Genomic DNA, 19,030 nt, shown 5'->3' on the forward strand with positions numbered 1-19,030 from the left:
CCCTTGGCAGCACCACTGGGGCCAGGGCAGCCAGAGAGGGATTCACTGCTGCTGGCTACACTTGGCCCATGAAGAGCATGGAGTGTGAGATGGTTACAGAGAGCTGGAGGAAAGGAGAGGGAAGGGGGAGAGAAGGTTGAGGGAGAGCAGGAAGAGGGAGGGACAGGTGGAAAATGGAGAGAACCAGAGGGACAGGAAAAGGGAGAGGAAGAAGGATGGGGGGATGGATGGAAGCAAGGACAGATGGAAAGAAGAAAAAATGGCGGGAGGGAGGAAAAGAAAGAAGAAAATATGGAAGGAAGGATGGAAGGAAGGATAGATGAACAGATGGGAGGAAATATGGATAGGAGGAAGGATGGATGAATGGCAGGAAAAAGGATGGATGGAAGGATGGATAGAAGAAGAGCAGATGGAATTAAAGAGGAGAGCTGGCCTGGTTCAGTCCTTACTGCTGAGGGCATCCAGCCCGGGGTTCAGAGCTGCCAGGAGACAGATGTGGCAGCGGGTTGGTCCATCCAAAACCACCCAGCACATGCCCGTGGGACAGGTCAGGCAGGAGCAGGGTGGGCAGCATCCAAGAGGAGGAACAGCCGTGGCACCTTGGTACACAGATCCCGCAGCCACGGGCTAGTCCTTCCTGTCCTGGGGGAGCACCAGGGGCAGAAGCGCGGAGGTGACTTGTGTATGGGAGCGAGGATTCCCCGGCCCCTGGGGCAGCAGCCCCGCTCTGTACAGTCAGCACCGGGACCACTGTTACCGGGATGAGCCTGGCCTGGGCCGCGCCGTGCCGAGGCCGCCGTGCGGGCGGAGCGGGCAGGTCCGGCGGTGCCTTTAAGGGGCGGCCGCCGCGGGCCGGGGGTGGTGCTGGTGCTGCGCAGGGTCGGGGCGGGTGCGGCGGAGCCAGGCCTGGGCCGAGGCCGGCAACCCACGGCAGGCAGTGGACTCCGGCTGGGAGGGGATGGCGGTGGGCGGCGGGTGACCGCGGAGCTGAGCGCGGCGCGGCCCGGCCCTTCGTCGGGGCCAGCCCGACCCGACCATGGGGTTCCTGCATCAGCTCCATCTTCTGCTCTGGAAGAACGTGACACTGAAGCGGCGCAGCCCGGTGAGCGGGGGCGGGGGGGCCCTGCAGCCCCGAGGGGCAAGGCCGGGCCCCGCGCGGAAGTGGTGCCGGAGGGTCCCCCCAGTCCCTCGGCCCAGCGATGTCCGCCTGCCTCGGGCCACCCGTGCACGAATCCTCCGGCCCGGCGCGCCCCCGGGTCCCTATGTGGCAGCAACAGTTGGGGCTCTCCCGCTTCGCTGTCGTGTCCGTGAGGCCGCCCTGTCCCGGGGGCCGCAGGTGGAGCCCAGGACCGGGGCTGGATGTCGCCCTTCCCCCGGTGGGATCGCTCCTCAAGCCCCGATACCCGCCGGGTATAAATAGGTTTTCGGTCCATATGTGGGTCGGAGCCGCCTATCTTCCCGTGGGCTGGAGAAAAGGCAACTTCGTGGGCTTGGGGGCCGGGGGGCTGGTGTGTGTCCCTCCCGGGCTGGCAGAAGGGGCAAGATGGCATCGACCGTGCTGGGGCCTCGGGGCTGCTGCCACCCTGTCGCAGGCTCCATGTGTGGGGTCATCCATCAGCCCCCCGAGGGATCCCGCAGCTGTGGGCAGGGGGTGGGTGCGTGGCCCGAGGTAGCCGGTTATTTTTAGCGGGTGGGGGAGGGGAACGGGCTGCTGCTCGCAAGCTGGCATCGCTTTTCTTTTCCCTTCCCAAATATCCCGCAGGCCCGATCCTGCTGTTCCTCACCGGCAGCCGCCAGCACCAGACCCCGTGTCCCGGTAACCGGAGCAGCAGAGGCCCCTGTGACAGGAGCAGGGATGAGCCTGGTGCTCCAGGCAGGTTTCCCTGCACTGACAGCCCCGGTGCCCCCAAAATGGATGAGGGGGATGATGCTGTTTGGCTGAGTCATCTCCCCTCTTTACCCTGGGCAGAGTTGCATGGCCACAGCAGGGGCTGAGCTGGACCCTTGCCCACAAGGATGAGCAGCCTGGCGCAGCCGGGCCCTGGCAAACACCGGCTGACCTGGCCCTGGCTTCCACGGCCATCGGGTTACAGAGTGGGGGTGCACACAGCTTTTGGGGACCCATTTCTCTGTGACCCTCCCTCTGTGCTCACCCCTGTGGGCAGCAGCGGGGGTGCAGTGCAGGAAGCTGTGGCCAGAGGAGGAGGATGAGGAGCCCAGGCCCCATCACCTCCATGTGTATAGTCCATACACATGTTGCTGGACTGCCACTGCTTCAGGCAGGGTGGCAGGGTATGGAGCAGCCCCTCCTTGCCCACCCAGCGATGCCGTGAGTGCAGGGAACCAGCTGTGAGCCAGGACTAGAGCTGGTCCCAGTGCCGCGGGTGCTCATGGATGTATTTGATACAGTTCCTAGGACAGCTGTGCCCTGAGGATGCGTGTGCCCTGTGTATATCACCTCCTTCCTTGTGCTACTGCTGTGTGTGAATCCCAGAGTCACTTGCTGTCCCTGATCCGTGCAGGGGCCATCACTCTGCCCACTCTGTGGGGAGCTCTGCCCTCTCTGAGCAGTGCTGGTCTGAGCTGCCGGTGGTGGCTGGCCAGGGCAGAGCCAGGTCCTGTGTGGTGGCTGTGCCTGGCATTCAGCAGTGGGTTCCCCAGTGCGAGTCTGTCCTGGCAATGGCCGCAGATGAATGTTTCACTGTGGGAAACCAGCTCCCGCTGGGGTGATCCTAATGCAGCAGCCAGAGGCTGGGGGACTGGAGCAGCTGCTGGGTGTTCACCCAGGGCCAGGCAGAGTTGGGGGTTGCTGGACTTCTCCCAGCCTCAGAGAAGGAGTGTGGGTGCCAGCAGCTGCCTTTTGGCACAGCCTAGTGCTGCAGGTGCTCCCCTGGGTCAGTCCTTGCCACCATGTGCTTCCCCCCACCCCCGGCAATAAATGGAGCAGCAAATCCAGTGCTGCAGGGTGGGGTGGGAAGCAGAGACTCCAGGTTTGACTGAGGCCTCTGGGCTGGGACTTGACTACTGGAGCAGTTCTGTGTTCTGCCCATGAATGTTGGTGGCCTGGGGGTGTCCCTATTGTCCCTGGCAGCAGGGGCTGCTCAGGAGCAGGATTGCAGTAGGGTACAGCCATGGTTTTGGGACAGACTTTATTCACAGTTTAGAGAGACTTTCATATTCATAGGCTTTATTCATTCATTCGTAAATAATATTCATTATTTAGGTGAGGGCTTGGCCAGGCCACTTAGGGGTGGATGATGGGTGCAGGGAGACCTGCAGCATGACCAGGCACTGTCTCTGGTCAGTGGCACCTCTGTAAGGCCTTGTTCCCAGCCCATGGTGGCTTTGGACCTTGCCTAGTGTGGCTGAGCTGTTCCAGGGACTGCTATGGGGTGTGGCCCCGATTTTATTCTTCCCAGAGCATAAATTCAGGCAGGATCCCTGGGATGATGAAGGTCTGAGCAGAACAGCATCGGTGGCTCTTGGCAGAGGGAAGCCTGGGCTGTGGGGTCTCTTGGGGATGCCCATGGCAGCCCTGGGGATTGCTGGCTGTGCCTTGAGTGCCAGGCTGCTGTTCCAGGGTTGTCGGGGTGAGGATGTGTCCATGCTGGAGGCAGGGGGTAGTGGGACAGATGGACATAACTGGAAGTGACCAGAGGTGAGGGTGGCCAGGCCTTGGCAGGATGGGAGTTGGTAGCCCCTGGACCTGGCCTTGTCTGTCCCTGTGGGGCAGGTGACCTTGAGGAAGCCTCTCAGGCCCCACCTGGGTGGTGACCATCAGTCCATGGTCAGATTTCCACTGGAGTTGGGCAGCTTGGCACAGCCTCATGCATTTTGGGGCCTATTTTGCCTCAGAGCTCTCGAGCTCATCTTTCCCAGTGACCATGGCTTTACCTGCCTTTACCTTCTGGCTGTGGGCAAAAGTGGGCATCTAGCAGTGATTAAAGTGTGGAGCCATGAAAATTTAAAGGTATTTCTGCAGCCTTAAAATGCTATTGGAAGAGTTGGATCCTGCAGGACTTGAGAGCCTCATCCCTCAGGGTTCCTGCTAGCACTGTGGGCAGCACTAGCATGGGCAGAGAGGCTGGCATGGAGTAGGCAGCAGCTCCTTCCTCCCATGAGGAGGACAGGCAGACCCTCCCCTGTCCTCTGGGCAGTATGTGTGGGGATTTTGAATGCTGTGTTTGATGTTGCCAATAAACCCCCTTGCAGATGCCAGGCTGTGTGCAGGGGGGCTGACATGGCAGGTTTGGGATGCAGGGGTGTCACTGGAGTTGCCAGCTTGAGAGTCTTAGTATGGGGGTGCCCAGCCCCTGACTGCCCTCTCCCACACCATGCTGGCTGGAGGCTGTGGCTTGTGGGTGTCATGCATTGCTGGGGGCAGGCAGGAGGGAACTGAGTGGACTTTTGGGTGACAGCAATGGACAGGCAGAGCTGCCTCTGCCTGGCCTGGCTGTCCCCATGAGGACTGCCCCCTGGGGTACTGGGACATGAGTGCTGCCACATCCTGGGGACACCAGTGGAGTTGTGCAGTTGTCCATGATCTGACAACCATGTCTGTGCTGACCCTGGCTCCAGCACGTCTCCCACCTGTCCCAGTGGTGGCTGGAGGGTGGGCATGGTGGTAGGTTGGGCCAATTACTCTGTTTTGTTTGCACCACTGTCCTGTGGTGCCTGTCTGACATTTTGACCTGGCTGTGTGGGAGCTGTGTGTTGCAGCAGGCACTGCTGCCTCCTGCTTGGCCTCCTAGCAGCCTCTTGCTCCCATCTGACAGCATGGCAGAGGATGGGCACAGGCGTTGAATCAGTGTCCCAGTGCTCCCAGAAAGACATGTTCCCCTGCCAGGGGCCAGCACCCTGCTGTAGCGCCCACCCAGCTCTGCCTCTCTGCTGGAGGAATTGGGCAGGACCCCCCCCCACCCCTGCCTCCAGTCGAGGGGCAGGGCTGAACATGGGACAAGTTATCCCACTGTCTGTAGGGTGGCAGGTGGACACCCAGCACTTGTGCAAATCTGGACAGTGCCTATGACCTCATCCTGCTCACATACAACCAGGCTGAAATGAACATGTGGCAGGGGATGTGGGAGAAGAGAATGCCACCGCCCAGGACCTGTCCGTGGCCCCCACAGCCATTGTCACCTGGTACAAGGGCTCCTGGGACCAGTGTCCCACGCTTAGTCCTGCACCTGTGTCCTCGTCAAGAGAAGAGGGGGGCAGGGGATGGGTGACAGAGCAAGGCAGACTAGCTGGTGCAATCATGCCAGCTGCTGGCAGGGTCTGGCCCCTCTCTTCTCCTCTCCTTGGCCCTTTCCTACTTACTGGGGAGCATTTCCTTCTCAGCTCCTTGCATCCTGGCCTTTCCTCCTTGCTTCCTCTCACAATCCCAAAATGTCCCCCAGTGTCTTGCACCTGCAGGTAGGGACCCCACCATCCCCAGGCTGTGCTGGTGTACCCACCTGGTGCCTCTCTGGAAGTCTGAGGCTCCATTGGGCCCTGCTGCATGCCAGTGCCCCTGGGGACCAGGGGGGCAGGGTCAGTCCTAGAGGTGCAGCCTGGTAGATAGCCATCTGCTACCATGTCTGTCCCTCACCATGTCACTGTGGGTGCCAAATGTGTGGGACAGTCTGCTGTGGAACAAGGGGTGGGGACAAGGGACATCTCTGAGGATGGAGATGAGCAAAAGTCAATGACCCCTGTCAAAAAAATAAAATAACAGTGATAAAACAGTGAAAAAATAAATAACAACAAGCAGATTCCAGCAAGCTGTTGCCACCAAGGACAGTCCCCACACGAGCCTGGTACAGGCCAGCGTGGGTGTGTGGGGATGGTCCCCCCGGTGCCTGGGCACAGAGGCCCCATTGTGTGCCTGGTAAACAGACAGGGGGTGGGGCAGGGGCCACGGGACAGCAGTGTGTATCAGGGTGTCCCCTGCTATCCTGCCTTATGCAGGAACAGTGACGCCAGGGACTATCCCTGGGACTGGTGTTATCAGAAAGATATGGTTCTCAGGCACTGCTCCTGGGGCCATTTCCCATCTCCTTCAGCTCTTCTTCCTGTCCAAAACCAGGAACTCTGGCATGGCGAGTGCAGCATGAGCAGCATCCATGGGTGCAGATGTGCTCGTCCCACAGAAGTAGCACTGTGGCCATTTGCTGGCAGCAACCTGGGTGCAGGGCTCCCTCTGCTCACTGCCATCTGGGGCTGCTCTGACTTTTTTGACAGAGTGTTGACAGCCCCTGAGTGAGGCAGCATGGAGGTAATGTTGGAGACACAGGGCCTGACCCTGTCTCCTGTTGGCAGCTGCATCCTTCAGATTAAAGTCCGTTCTTGCCTCCCCACGAGCTTGCCCATTTGCACTGGTCATTGGGAGGAGGCCAGTGTGGGTCGTGTAGAAAGCACCTTCCCAGTAGTGGAGCTGGGCCCTGCCATGCCCATGGGTGGCAGCAGTTTCAGGGTCTCAGCAGCTGCCTTGGGTCTGATCTGGCCCTGGAGTGAGCCAAAGTTGGCTCACCTCACACTGTGCCTCAGTTTCTGAGCCTGCAGTGGTTCCCTACTGCTGGGCAGCGGGGCTGTGCCATTTCTGGGCACTCTAGTGCAAAGTGCAAAGTGGTAGCAGCTGTGCTGGCAGTGTGCCAGGTGCTTGCTCCTGCCCATAGCTGGAGATGCTGATGCCTATCCCCAGGGCCTCTGGGCACAGAGCCTAGCCTGGACTTCTGAGCCACTGTAGCCAGGAATTCCTGGGGATTTGCTTTTATTTACTGTATGCTGCCAGTGGAAATTCCTTGTAGCCAGAGCCTTTTAGGTGCGTGTGGAATGGGTACCAGGATGGCCCAGTTGCACCTGGAGCTGGTGCCAGGGCCTGGCTGAACTGAACTCTGCTATTGGACTCAGCTGTTGAGCCTTGTGAGATCCAACAGTGGCACAGGTGACAAGGGGACATCATGCTGCTCCAGGCCATGAGGGCACTAGCCTTCAGAACTTGAGGTCTTCTCCCTGGGTAGCTCCAGCTATGGAGCTATGGTGAACCATCGAGGCTGAGCTCAAGCCCCAGCAGCCTGTTTGCACTGCTGGAAGATGGATCCATCCCCTCTGCATACCCTGCCGTGTCCTGCAGTGCTCTGGACAGGGTGGTGCAGGCAGGAGGTTGTGGGATGCCTAGGAACCTGTTTGCTGCTGGCTGAGCTGTGACAGAGCCACCAGCCATTTGCAATATGTGGACACAGTGCTGCACTGCACCAATGCCTGGGGGCCCCTGTACTGCCTGTGCTTCTCCCAGGTGGCTGTGTTCTGTCCCTAAGCATCCTGTCCCCTCTGCTCTGTGTCATCCCTAGTGGGTGCTAGCCTTCGAGATCTTCATCCCCCTGGTGCTCTTCTTCATCCTCCTGGGGCTGCGGCAGAAGAAGCCAACTATCCCTGTGAAGGAAGGTGAGTCCCAGCGAGGCGGTGCTTGGGGCACTCCCACACTTGGGGGCACCCTGAGGCCCTGGGGAGGTGCTCCAGCCTGAGGGCAGGGGGGACCTAGAGAGGCCTTTTGGGGGACATTGCGCTGGGCAGGGGCTACAGCCAAGGACTGGTGGAAGTAGCAGAGTCTATCCCAGCCTGGGGAGGCTCCCCTGGGCGTTGCAGCACCAACCAGCCTGTGGCTGTCATTGGCATGGACATTTTGCATGGGGCAGGGCGAGCTCGATGGTGCTGAAACAGCCACAGTCCTCCTAAGTAGTCGAGGGTCAGCTGGAGTGGCTCTAGGAAGGGCTCCCCAATGTGGGGGAAAGTGACCTACAGGAAGCCCTACGCCTGGCCCTGGTATGCTCAGAGGTCTGGCAGGATGATAAATTGATGGGACTGGAGCTGAGGGCTCTGGGAGAATTCCAGCTGGAGCTTTGGCCTGGGCTCTGGTGGCTGCGAGCTGTACAGCTGGGAGGAGGCAGTGGAGTGAAGCTGTCAACTCGCAAGGGCTCATGGATGCCCACCTTGGTGGATGCCCTGGTACAGGTGGCACAGCAGGGCCAGGGGAGATGCTGGGCACTGGAGGTGACCCCATGTGACTGTGGTTTGAGCCTGTGTTTCAGTGTGTCCCGGCGAGGAAGAGCCCAGCTGCCAGCATGGTCCGGCTGCAGCAAGGCGCTGCCGGGGTTCCTGCCTTGGTGCTGACATATGCTCTGCATTGTGTGGTTTTTCGTTTGGTTTTTTGTTCCTTTTTGCTCATGTTTTCTTTTTCTTTCCCACCATCTCCCCTGCCCGCCTGCCCTTCATGCCTCAACTGCATGCACCAGTCTGTAAGTTGGTGGGACGGGTGGGTGCCTCCCCCCATTCCCTTACCAGTGCTGGCCTCATAGTCTGGGGAGAAAGAGCCTGGTTTAGATAAACTCATTCTGGCCTAATCTATGCCTCTGTAAACCCCTTGCCTTCCTCCACAGCTGGTGAAGATGAGTTTGAGCAGCACAGTATGGCCTCTGCCTGGGGACTGACCAGCCATGATGGTGTACCCCCTTGGTTGATGGTGCTGGGTTCCCCAGATGCTGGGGCCACTGGTGGCCATGTCCCCAGCCTCCTGGGCTGAATAGGGCTCTCCAGGCCAGGTGGAGGCTTGTCTTACTCCTCCTCCTTGCCTGCCTCTTGGAGCAAAGTCTGCTGGGTCCTATCACCCATGTGGTTGCCTGTGATTATCCAGTATTGCCCAGTTGCTAAGGGGTTGGGGCTGGCTTCCACACTAGCACCACCACCAGGTCCCACCACCAGGGTCTTGGTCCCTCATGGCTGGGACAAGCTGGAATGTGGCACTAGAGCCTCAAGGCCAGCAAGATGCCATGCACTGACTTTCTCACCAAAGTGTGGCATGGCCACCAGTGTGGGTTCCACCACCCCAAGAGGCTGCTGGCCTATCCCATGCTGCACCTGTCCCTTGTTCCTGCCAGAAGCCCATCTTCACCAGTGCCCACTGATTGTGGCCTTGTTAACAGCACTGACCTATCTCTAATCACAGGGTCATCGGCAGGGTGGTGAAAGCAGGGTCCCTGACTGGTACGGCCCGATGACAACCTGTGGTCCCCATCGGGCAGTGGCATTCTGGGCTTGCCCTGCCCTGGGGAAGAACACGGGAGGGTCCCAGCAGGAATGATGGCTCAGTGCCAGTGGAGGGGGGAAGGTTTGCCATCCCTTTGCTGCTTCTTGTTTCTCCCATCTTCCCACTCCGTGTCTCCATTTCCACCTACCTCCAGCCACTGCACTTTGGGGCAGCTGAGTTGGGGGGAGGCTGGGGGCTCTGGGAGCTGCAGGTGACAAATTATTTTCCCTGTTGTATTTTTCCTCCTTTTCCTCTGGAGATACACCACTGCCTCTGAGGCTACTAACAGGAGGGGCCAGGAGCCTGGAGGAGGTTGGTGGCCATTTTGGGGGGAAGTGGCAGAAATTGGCATTGTCATGGGGCTCAAGGGAGCCATCACCCAGGGAAGAGTGGATGGGGGCAAGAGGGCTGGAGCCAGGGGTGCTGGAGCTGCCTGCAGCCCCACAGAGTCACCAGCCAGGACAGCCCTGGTGGGAAATCTGCTGACTTCTGACTGTGGCCGCCAGCCTCCCATGGGCTCACAGACCCCAGCGTGTGCTTTTGTGAACTGAGTGTCTGTTTCTCTGGTGGTCCCTTCCCCCTCCCTGCCTCTTTGCCTCTCCTCCCTGCTGCCTGCACTTTCCTTGGCCTCTTCTGCACTCTTACTGGCTCCAGCTTTCTACACGGCGGCCCCACTCACATCAGCCGGGATCCTGCCAGTCATGCAGTCCCTGTGCCCTGACGGCCAGCGTGATGAGTTTGGCTTTCTGCAGTACTCCAACTCCACGTGAGTCTTGCCCTCACCATGCACTTCCTTTCCTACCCCTCATGCTCCCACACAGAGCCTTCCCCTTTCCACACTGACATTGCCACCCTGGGGCCGAGGCAGAAGCTAGCATCCCCCAAAACTGCTTGGGTGCAGACCACCATGTCCTTGCTGCAGGGGACACCTCAGTCTGTTCTGCTGTGGCCTCCCAGGTATTCAGTGCTGGGAGGAGGACAGAGGTGGCCCTTTGAGACACCTTGAGGTGCTCTCTGAACCCTGGCACACTGGATTCAGTGCGCAGGCAAGGGCAGTGGTGCCACATTTCAGGCAGTACTGCTGTCCCCTGCACCTGAGGGGCTCTTTCCCCCAGAGCTCTGGGGAAGGTGTCCCCATTCCTCTGTCCCTGAAGCCAGGGTGGTGCTGGGCTCTCACAGGGTGACACAGATTCTGGAACACCTCAGCGAGGCAGTAGAGCAAAGCAGCCTCTTCGACCCGCAGCATCCAGGACTGGAGGAGGAGCTGGAGTCGCTGCGCCGGCACCTGGAGGCCCTCAGCAGCCCTGAGCCCAGCTCCATGGAGACCCACTTCAGCAGCCAAGCAGGTGGGTTGTGCTCTGCCTGCCCTCACTACCTGTTCGGGCAGGGACAGATAGTGCCAGCTGGCCCAGAACCCAGCAAAGTGATGGTTTGTGGTAGTGCCCTGCCACTGTCCCACATTGCTGCATTGGGCAGAGCCAGCTCTGGGGCCATGCCGTGTCCCTCATGCTGGTGGGCTGCTCTGACCTCCCACCTTGTTCCTTGGCAGGGTCCAGCTTCACACTGGCGTGGGCAGCCAAAGACCAGGGTGAGCTACGGCGCTTCCTGATGCAGAACCTCTCCCTCCCCAACAGCACGGCTGAGCTGCTCCTGGGCTCCAGCATTGACCTGCGGGAGGTGGGTGACCTCTGAGCTTTGCAGGGGTCTGTGCTACCCTGTGAATGGCACCCAGCTTGGATTTGTCCTACCCTGCCACCCCATGCCAGGGCCTTGCTGGGCAAGCAGGTGCAGCACTGGTGCTCCACTTTTGACACACTTGGCAGTCATGCTCTCGTCTTGGTGCAGGTGTACCGGCAGTTCTTTGATTCCTTTCCTTTGGTAGCTGATGAGACCCATGAGCGAGACCTGTGGGATGGGTTTGGCCCCAGCAAGAAGATAACACAGCTGGAGGTGAGGAGAGGTCCTGCATGCAGGGGACATGATAGGGTAGAGCCCATTCTCTTGTCCCCTCCATATCCCAGTAGATGGGCCATGACAGAACATTGTCAGGGGGCAGAGCAGCAGCAGGGATGTCTGGGGTCCAACCTGGTGCTGCCACCAGTTCTCCCAATTTTATGAGATGCACCAGTACCTATGCCTGGGTTTGCCATTGCAGTGGGGGTTGGCGCTGCCTGGGTGGTGGCTGTGGAGGGAACAGGGGAAATTGTTTCCCCCTTGTGTCTGGCCTGCAGGGGACCCCTGCATCTGCACGTCCTTTTTCTTCCCCGTCCCGTGGAGACCATGGATGCTGTGGGGCTGTTCATGTATGCTTGGGGACGCACAAGAAGGGGGACCTGGGGGGAGTCCCTGTCCAGCTGTCCCCATTCTTCATCTTGCAGAAGAGTCTACCCAGTGGTTGGAGAAGCCTGCAGGAAGGGCTGGTTCACAGGGTGCTGCAGGACCCAGTGGCAGCCCCACACCGTCCGGCACTGCTCCGCATGCTCTCCCAGGCTCTGGGCCTCACCAGCACTGCTGTGGCACCTGCCATCTCTGATAGCCCCCAGGCTGTTGTCACCGAGATGGAGGTGAGCACCTCATGGGGCACCCTGGGCTGCTCTGCCAGAGCAGGCACTGCAGCGCTGTCCCTACAACTTCCTCCCCTGTAGAATGTCCTCTTCACTGGGCCAGTGCTGGAGCAGCTGACATGTGAGCAGTACCCAGGGGGACTGCACCGCCTCCTGCGCGTGTCACCCAGGCAGCAGCCACTGCTGGCAGCATACCGGGCGCTGGCCTGCAATGGCAGCCGGACCATCCGCCAGGAGCGCTTTGCCCAGCTGGCCTCTGAGCTCCAGAAGCAGCTGGACACCCCCAAGATAGTCAGCAGGGTGAGAGCGGGGCAGGTGGGGCAGGCTGGTGGCAGGGATGAACTTGGGAAGGGTTTTCAAACTCAGCTGGTGTTGTGTTGGGATGGGGAACAGTTAAATGGCCTGGCTTCTCCTGGTCACCCCCTTCTCTGACATGAGTACCCCACCCACCCAGCTCCATGGTAAGATCCCAGGTGGTTTCCCCTCTAGCACTTGCTTGGACCCCTGCCTATTGGATGGGACTGGGTGTCTGCAGCATCTTCCTAGGTGTCCTTGCTGGCTTCTCTCCCCAGAACCGGCAAAGCCCTTGCTGGTACAACTCAAGCCTGACTCTGAGGTCCCACTCCTTGTCCCACCCAAGCTCGATGTGTCCTTTTTTAGGAACAGAGGACCACCCTTCCTGTCTTGAGTGCTATCTCATGTCCTCATGCAAGTCCTTGCCAGCATTTGCCACCATTCTCACTGCCTCATAGCCGCAGATGCACAGCAATGAGTCCAGGGCCCTACCTCAGCACAGCTCCAACCTTTTAACCAAGAAAATGGAGTTGCTGCTGCTTGGGGTCCTCGTTGGTCCCTTCCTAAAGGCAAGCAGACCCTGTTGTCCCAGCAATGAGTAACTCCTTGTCCACACATACTCACAGCTGAAGCTGGAGGAAGTGAACAGCACAGCCACCCAGCACCGCCTCCGTGCCCTCCTCGAGGACTTGGTGGAGATGGAGAAGGTTCTCCAGGACATGGACATCCTCTCAGCACTGGCTAAGCTCCTGCCCAGGGGAGCTTGTGCCAGCAAGGCCATGCCACCTACGGCCAACAGCACCAGCTGGGCCAGCACCAATGCCACGGCTGGCAATGCCACGGCAGAGGAGGAAGAGGACGCTGGGGAGAGCCCATCTGGCATTGACAGCCCCCAGGGGCAGTTCTCAGCATTTGTGCAGCTCTGGGCGGGGTTGCAGCCCATCCTCTGTGGCAACAACCGGTAGGAGTGCTGGGGGATGGCTCCAGGTTCTCCCTGTGCAGGCCAGTGGTGTCACCCCTTGCTGAGCAGGTAGGATGGGTGCTGTACTGCAGCCTTGTCCTGCAGCCAAGGATGCTCTCTGTCTTGGGCAGCACCACGCAGGCACTGGAGTCAGTTTGAAGGCCTGTCATGGGCAGGGGTGGGGGCTGCCTGCAGCAAGGGGTGCTGAGCCTGAAGCAGAGTAGAAAGCCCGAGCTCTCTTTGCAGGACCATTGAGCCTGAGGCACTGAAGCAGGGCAACATGAGCTCGCTGGGCTTCACCAGCAAGGAACAGCGAAACTTGGGCCTCCTTGTGCATCTGATGACCAGCAACCCCAAAATCCTGTATGCACCTGTGGGCACCGAAGTTGACAAGGTCATCCTGAAGGTGAGGATGCATAGGGTGGGGCCCCTGTCCTCCTTCTCCCACCATCCTGCTCTGCAGATGGGCTGTGCGGTAGGGAAGAGGTTGACTGCCAGACACAGGGAGCTCCCACAGGCAGTGGGAGGTGGGCGGGTATCTCCATGACTGCTAGTCATCCCAAAGAGCGGGAAGCTCCTGCCTCTGCCCGCTGTACGACTTTCTGCCTGGCCCCCAGGCCAACGAGACCTTCGCCTTTGTGGGCAACGTCACCCACTACGCCAAGGCATGGCTGAACATCTCCCCTGAGATCCGAGCCTACCTGGAGGAGGGCAGGCTGCAGAGGCGCATCCACTGGCTCCAGCAGGTAGGACAGTGTGGTGAGGATGAGCCTGCCTGGGATTTACTGCCCTGGCGGTGGAGAAGGGGTTATCCTCCCCCCAGATACCCTGTAACTTCTTCATGGGGTACTCCCTGTTATCCACCTGTCTCCACTAGGAGACTAGTCTGGATCCCTGCATAGTGTGCACACTGTTCCTCATCAGCTCAGAAGGAGATTTGGGTCCTACCTGTGTCCGGGGGACAGTGACCTCAGAGGCAGGGCATACCCCAACTTCTCCCTGCATGTCTTCCTCTCTGTCTCAGTTGACTGCTGACCTCCACAAGCACCCAGAGATCCTGAATGTCTCTGACAGTGATGTTCTCCACAACTTTCTCAATGGCAACTTCTCCCTGCCCAATGCCAGCATCCTGCTCCAGCAGCTGGATACCATTGACAATGCTGCCTGTGGCTGGGTCCGCTTCATGGCCAAGGTGAGGTGGAGCACATCTGTGGGAAGGTTGAACCACCAACAGCCAGGCTCTGTTGGGCTGAAGAGGGTCAGATCCACTGAGACCTTTTTAAGAGCGTGGGACAGGAGCCCTGGGGAAGGTGGTGGCTCCTGCAGTGTCCAGAGCTTTGGGGTAGATGTCTAGGGTGGAGGTGCTCACACACTGTTGACTTCAGGGGCTGGGGTTTGCTTTGGGTGGCACATGCTGTACTATCTGCAGGCTCTCCGTGCTGGACCCATCCAGGGGCTTGAGATCTCACTACCCTGCTGGAGCATGTCCAGAGAAGGGCAGTGGAGCCAGGGAAGGTTTTGGAGCACAAGTCTGATGAGGAGGAACTGAGCTGGGGGAGCTCAGCCTGGAGAAAAGGAAGCTCAGGAGGGACCTTCTAAGTCTCTGCAGTTACCTAGAAGAGTGTTGCAGCCAGGTTGGGGTTGGTCTTTTCTCCCAAGCGACAGGACAACAGGAAACAGCCTAAAGTTGTAGCAGGGGAGGTTTAGGTTGGATTTTACAGAAAATTTCTTCACTGGAAAAGTGGTCAGCATTGGAACAGTCTGCCTGGGGCAGTGGTACTACCCCTGTGTTCAAAAAATGTGTGAAATTGACACCTGGTGAGCATGGTTTAATGCTGGGCTTGATTAACCCAGTGAGTGTTTGGGTTAATGGACTCAATGATCTTGGAGGGCTTTTCCAGTCTTAGTGATTCTATGATTCTCTTCCCACTAGGTCAGCGTGGACATCTTCAAAGGCTTCCCGGATGAGGAGAGCATTGTCAACTACACGCTGAACCAAGCCTATCAGGACAATGTCACGGTCTTTGCCAGTATGTCCCTGGGAACCAGCTGTTTTCAGGGGTCCCTGAAACAAACTTTGCCCTTCTCCAGCTGTGCCCTGGAGCCACTGGCTTCAGGATGTGGGTCCCTTGGTGCACATGTTGGGTGGATGAGGGGGCTGAGTATCTCGTGGTGCCCATCCTCTACCCCATGCTGCTGTCCTGGCTCTCCCACTGACAGAGCCTGCTGTCTGTGTGCCTTCGCATCCCATGGGGGTCTCACATCCCCTGCTGTGCCACCCATCTCATCCATGGCAACCTCACTGTGCCCTCCCCATCCCTGCCTGTTGCTGTGGGCCAGCTGATGTGGCTGGCCCCTGTGGACTCCCTGCTTCTTCTGCTGCCCACAGGCGTCATCTTCCAGACTAACAGGGATGGCTCATTGCCTCCCCATGTCACGTACAAGATCCGTCAGAATTCCAGCTTCACAGAGAAGACCAACGAGATCCGGCGGGCATACTGGCGGCCTGGCCCCAACACCGGCGGCCGCTTCTACTTCCTCTACGGCTTTGTCTGGATCCAGGGTAAGTGTCAGCACCCTGCCACAGCTGCCCATGTTCCTGGCCCCTCTGCGCTCAGCCTGGCCTCTCCTTCTCTTCCGCAGACATGATGGAGCGCGCCCTCATCAACACATTTGTTGGCCATGATGTGGTGGAGCCTGGCAACTATGTACAGATGTTCCCGTACCCATGTTATACCCGAGATGAGTGAGTCCTGCAGGACCTTCCTCCTTCCACTTTGCAGGCCAGGATACTTTAGCTGGGAAAAGGAAACAAGTTTGGGGGCCAGAATGAGATTGGTGACCCTGGGAGTGATGAGCAACCAGTTAAGTCCAATTCCTTGGGCTACCAGGCTCAGGAAGGCAGGGGAAAGTTAAGGAATGGCACGTGGATCTGTTGGTGGTTATGGATTACAGTAGTCTGGTGGCAGCACCTATAGAAGTCCCAGAGCCACCAACACTCCTGGGCAGGAGGTTGGAGAGGGCCCCATCCACACCAGGCTAGGCAGGGCCCTAGGCAGAGCCCATGGCTACTACTTGCCTGCAAAGGCCTGCCAGCCACAACACTGGATTGTCTGTGGACTCACTGGAGAAGTTCTTTTAGGGCACTAAGGAGGAGCTGGGTTAGAGACTGGTTATCCCTGAGCAGTGAGAGAGCCCCTCCAAGGCCCCTTGCCCCAGAGTCTCTGCAGGTCTCTGTGGCAGTGCCACCATCAAGTTCTCCCCTTTCTTCCTCTACCCCATCAGCTTTCTCTTTGTCATTGAGCACATGATGCCCCTCTGCATGGTGATCTCCTGGGTCTATTCAGTGGCCATGATGATCCAGCACATCGTGACAGAGAAGGAGCATCGCCTGAAAGAGGTAGGGATGGTGGAAGAGATTCTTGGGGAGGAGTGGGCATATCTGTGCCCTACATTCTGTGCTGTGTCCCTGGTCACCTTCCTTGTATTTCTGGGTTACATGAACTAGAGCAGATGGAGATCCCAAATCCTTGGGCAGAGCTGGTCCTTGTGAGTGTCCCCAGCATGAGATGATCCCTGGCCAGTACTGGAGGGAGCTGAGCTCCTTGGTATCCCAGTAGAGGGTGCTGTATCCTGCCCACTCCCAGCAGCTCCCTTGGTGCTACCCCTTGCCCTCCCAGCCCAGTGAGATTGGAAGCAGGGGTGCACAGGGTTGGGAACAGTCCCACTGAGTAGTTTTGGTCTCACAGGTGATGAAGATGATGGGCCTGAACAATGCGGTGCACTGGGTGGCTTGGTTCATCACTGGCTTTGTCCAGCTCTCCATCTCGGTCACAGCGCTCACTGCCATTCTCAAGTACGGCAAGGTCCTGATGCATAGCGATGTCCTCATCATATGGCTCTTCCTTGCCATCTACGCTGTGGCCACCATCATGTTCTGGTGAGCTGCCTGGTCTGTGCTGGGCAGTAAAGGGGCGTGGGCAGTGCCATGGAGCGAGGCTGTTGGGAGCTATGTGGGCAAGGGACAGTGGAGGGGCACAAGTCCCTCCAAGCAGCTGATTTGGGGAGCCAATTTATTGCCTTAACATCACCAAAAACAGAAGGTATGGGGAAGGTCCTGGTGGGGTGGAATCCAAGGAGATGCTGTCCTCCCTGCAGCTTTCTGGTGTCAGTGCTCTACTCCAAGGCCAAGCTGGCCTCTGCCTGTGGTGGCATCATCTACTTCCTCAGCTACGTGCCCTACATGTATGTGGCCATCCGGGAGGAGGTGGCCCATGACAAGATCACGGCCTTTGAGAAGTGCATTGCGGTGAGTTGGCTTGCAGCAGCTGGGGACACAGTCCCAGGTTTGCCTCAGGTACCTCATGTCCAGTACAAAGCCACCAAGCTGTCACCAAGCCCTGGGCAAGCCATTGCCTCTATGAACCAACTCCCTGTGGGGCGTTGGAGGTATCTCCAGAAGGTTTGGTGCCTCTCAGGGCCAGGAGCATTTCCACAGGGCTGGGTGGGGCAGCACTAGGTAGGAATCCACCCCAACCTGTTTTTCTGGAGCTGGCCTGCAGTTCCTGCTGACCTCCCTTTCCCTTCCCTCCACCTCTTCACAGTCCCTCATGTCCACCACGGCCTTTGGGTTGGGCTCCAAGTACTTTGCGCTGTATGAGGTGGCTGGCGTGGGTATCCAGTGGCACACCTTCAGCCAGTCACCCGTGGAAGGAGATGACTTCAACCTCCTGCTGTCCATGATGATGCTGGTTGTGGATGCCATGGTGTATGGGGTGCTCACGTGGTACATCGAGGCCGTGCACCCGGGTACGTGTGGGCAGAGGGGCATGAGGGAACCCCAGAATTTATAGGAGCCTCTTTGCTGGGGGACACCTGCCCACGTGTCCTTATCTGCTGGTGTCAGCCAGGTGTGTCAATTCAGGGGCCGGCTGTAGCAAAGCCAGATGTCCCACAGCTGAGATACCAATCCCCCTTATCCTCCCCTTGTGGAAGCATCTCAGTTGCTCCCTGTTTTTTTCATTGTAAAGCTGAAGCATGAGCCAACCCAACCTGAATCCCAAAGGAATTTGTTTCCTGGCACAGCCCATAGATCTGCCCTGAACCCAGCTGGCTGGAGTGTTCACAGCCCGCACACTGCAGTGGTGACCTGACCTGGGAAAACCCCGAAGCCCGTGCCCATACCAATCTCTGACCCAGTCCTCAGCAGCTTCTGCATGACCCTGAGTGTAGGGTTGGCCCTGACTCCCTGGGGCTGTGGTTGCAGGCATGTTCGGCCTGCCACGGCCCTGGTACTTCCCTTTCCAGAAGTCTTATTGGCTGGGCAATGGGCGCGTGGAGACCTGGGAGTGGACCTGGCCATGGTCACGCAACACTCGCCTCAGCATCATGGAGGAGGATCAGGCCTGTGCCATGGAAAGCCGGAGGCTGGGTGAGAGCAGCTGGGGGTGGCAGCAGGTGGCACAAGGGTGGCCCTGGCTCTGCTGCAGGGTCTTGCCTTGGCCATGGACCCCTGTGCTCTTGTCAGGGCAGGGTGCTGGGCCAAGCACTGTGGCCTCTGGGAGCTGCCACTGTGGTGTGGGAGGGGGAAAATTGGCAAGAAGCAGAGGGAAAGGGACCACAAGCCAGCATAGCCACCATGAGATGGAGGCGGGTTGATTCATTCCCAGGGAACCCCACTCAAAACCTGGCTTCCCTGCCCTCCCCTGGTTCCTCACCATCCTACTGTCACAGCAGAGGAGACAAGGGGCATCGAGGAGGAGCCAACCCACCTCCCCTTGGTCGTCTGCATTGACAAGCTCACCAAAGTCTACAAGACAGACAAGAAGCTGGCGCTAAACAAGCTGAGCCTCAACCTCTACGAGAACCAGGTTGTGTCCTTCCTGGGGCACAATGGTGCAGGCAAGACCACCACCATGTGAGTGCCTGTCCAGGCAGACAGCGACTGTGTTCCTCTGGCCAGCTGCAGGGGCTTTGGGACAGCTGGTACCATGCCCAGAGGGCAGCAGTGTGGGGGTGGGGCTGGCACAAACATGGGACAGGAGTAGGCTCATGGCCCTGTGCTGATACTGCTCTGCCTGGGGCCCAGCAGATGCTCTCAGAGGTGGTGGTTGGGATTGGGGCCAGATTGAGGAATATGAGCTCCCT

The 19,030-nt window shown here is 58.8% G+C and overlaps 1 protein-coding gene across 1 annotated transcript in view; it reads left to right on the forward strand.

Moving 5' to 3' along the window:
* Window positions 1–900: 900 nt before the first annotated feature.
* ABCA2 (ATP binding cassette subfamily A member 2) overlaps window positions 901–19,030 on the forward strand; it is a 33,147-nt gene continuing 15,017 nt past the window's right edge. The window contains exons 1-21 of the mRNA XM_068211722.1: window positions 901–1,102; window positions 7,332–7,425; window positions 9,719–9,830; window positions 10,244–10,410; window positions 10,614–10,741; window positions 10,910–11,014; window positions 11,443–11,628; window positions 11,710–11,928; window positions 12,549–12,883; window positions 13,130–13,289; window positions 13,501–13,629; window positions 13,908–14,075; window positions 14,817–14,913; window positions 15,273–15,446; window positions 15,527–15,629; window positions 16,169–16,283; window positions 16,633–16,823; window positions 17,042–17,192; window positions 17,488–17,692; window positions 18,150–18,314; window positions 18,620–18,800. Of these exons, the coding sequence (XP_068067823.1) occupies window positions 1,037–1,102; window positions 7,332–7,425; window positions 9,719–9,830; window positions 10,244–10,410; window positions 10,614–10,741; window positions 10,910–11,014; window positions 11,443–11,628; window positions 11,710–11,928; window positions 12,549–12,883; window positions 13,130–13,289; window positions 13,501–13,629; window positions 13,908–14,075; window positions 14,817–14,913; window positions 15,273–15,446; window positions 15,527–15,629; window positions 16,169–16,283; window positions 16,633–16,823; window positions 17,042–17,192; window positions 17,488–17,692; window positions 18,150–18,314; window positions 18,620–18,800 (3,251 nt within the window). The 5' untranslated portion in view covers window positions 901–1,036. The remainder of the gene's footprint in view (window positions 1,103–7,331; window positions 7,426–9,718; window positions 9,831–10,243; window positions 10,411–10,613; window positions 10,742–10,909; window positions 11,015–11,442; window positions 11,629–11,709; window positions 11,929–12,548; window positions 12,884–13,129; window positions 13,290–13,500; window positions 13,630–13,907; window positions 14,076–14,816; window positions 14,914–15,272; window positions 15,447–15,526; window positions 15,630–16,168; window positions 16,284–16,632; window positions 16,824–17,041; window positions 17,193–17,487; window positions 17,693–18,149; window positions 18,315–18,619; window positions 18,801–19,030) is intronic.

Source organism: Anomalospiza imberbis, chromosome 21, assembly GCF_031753505.1.
Source record: "Anomalospiza imberbis isolate Cuckoo-Finch-1a 21T00152 chromosome 21, ASM3175350v1, whole genome shotgun sequence".
Taxonomy (NCBI): Eukaryota; Metazoa; Chordata; class Aves; order Passeriformes; family Viduidae; genus Anomalospiza; species Anomalospiza imberbis.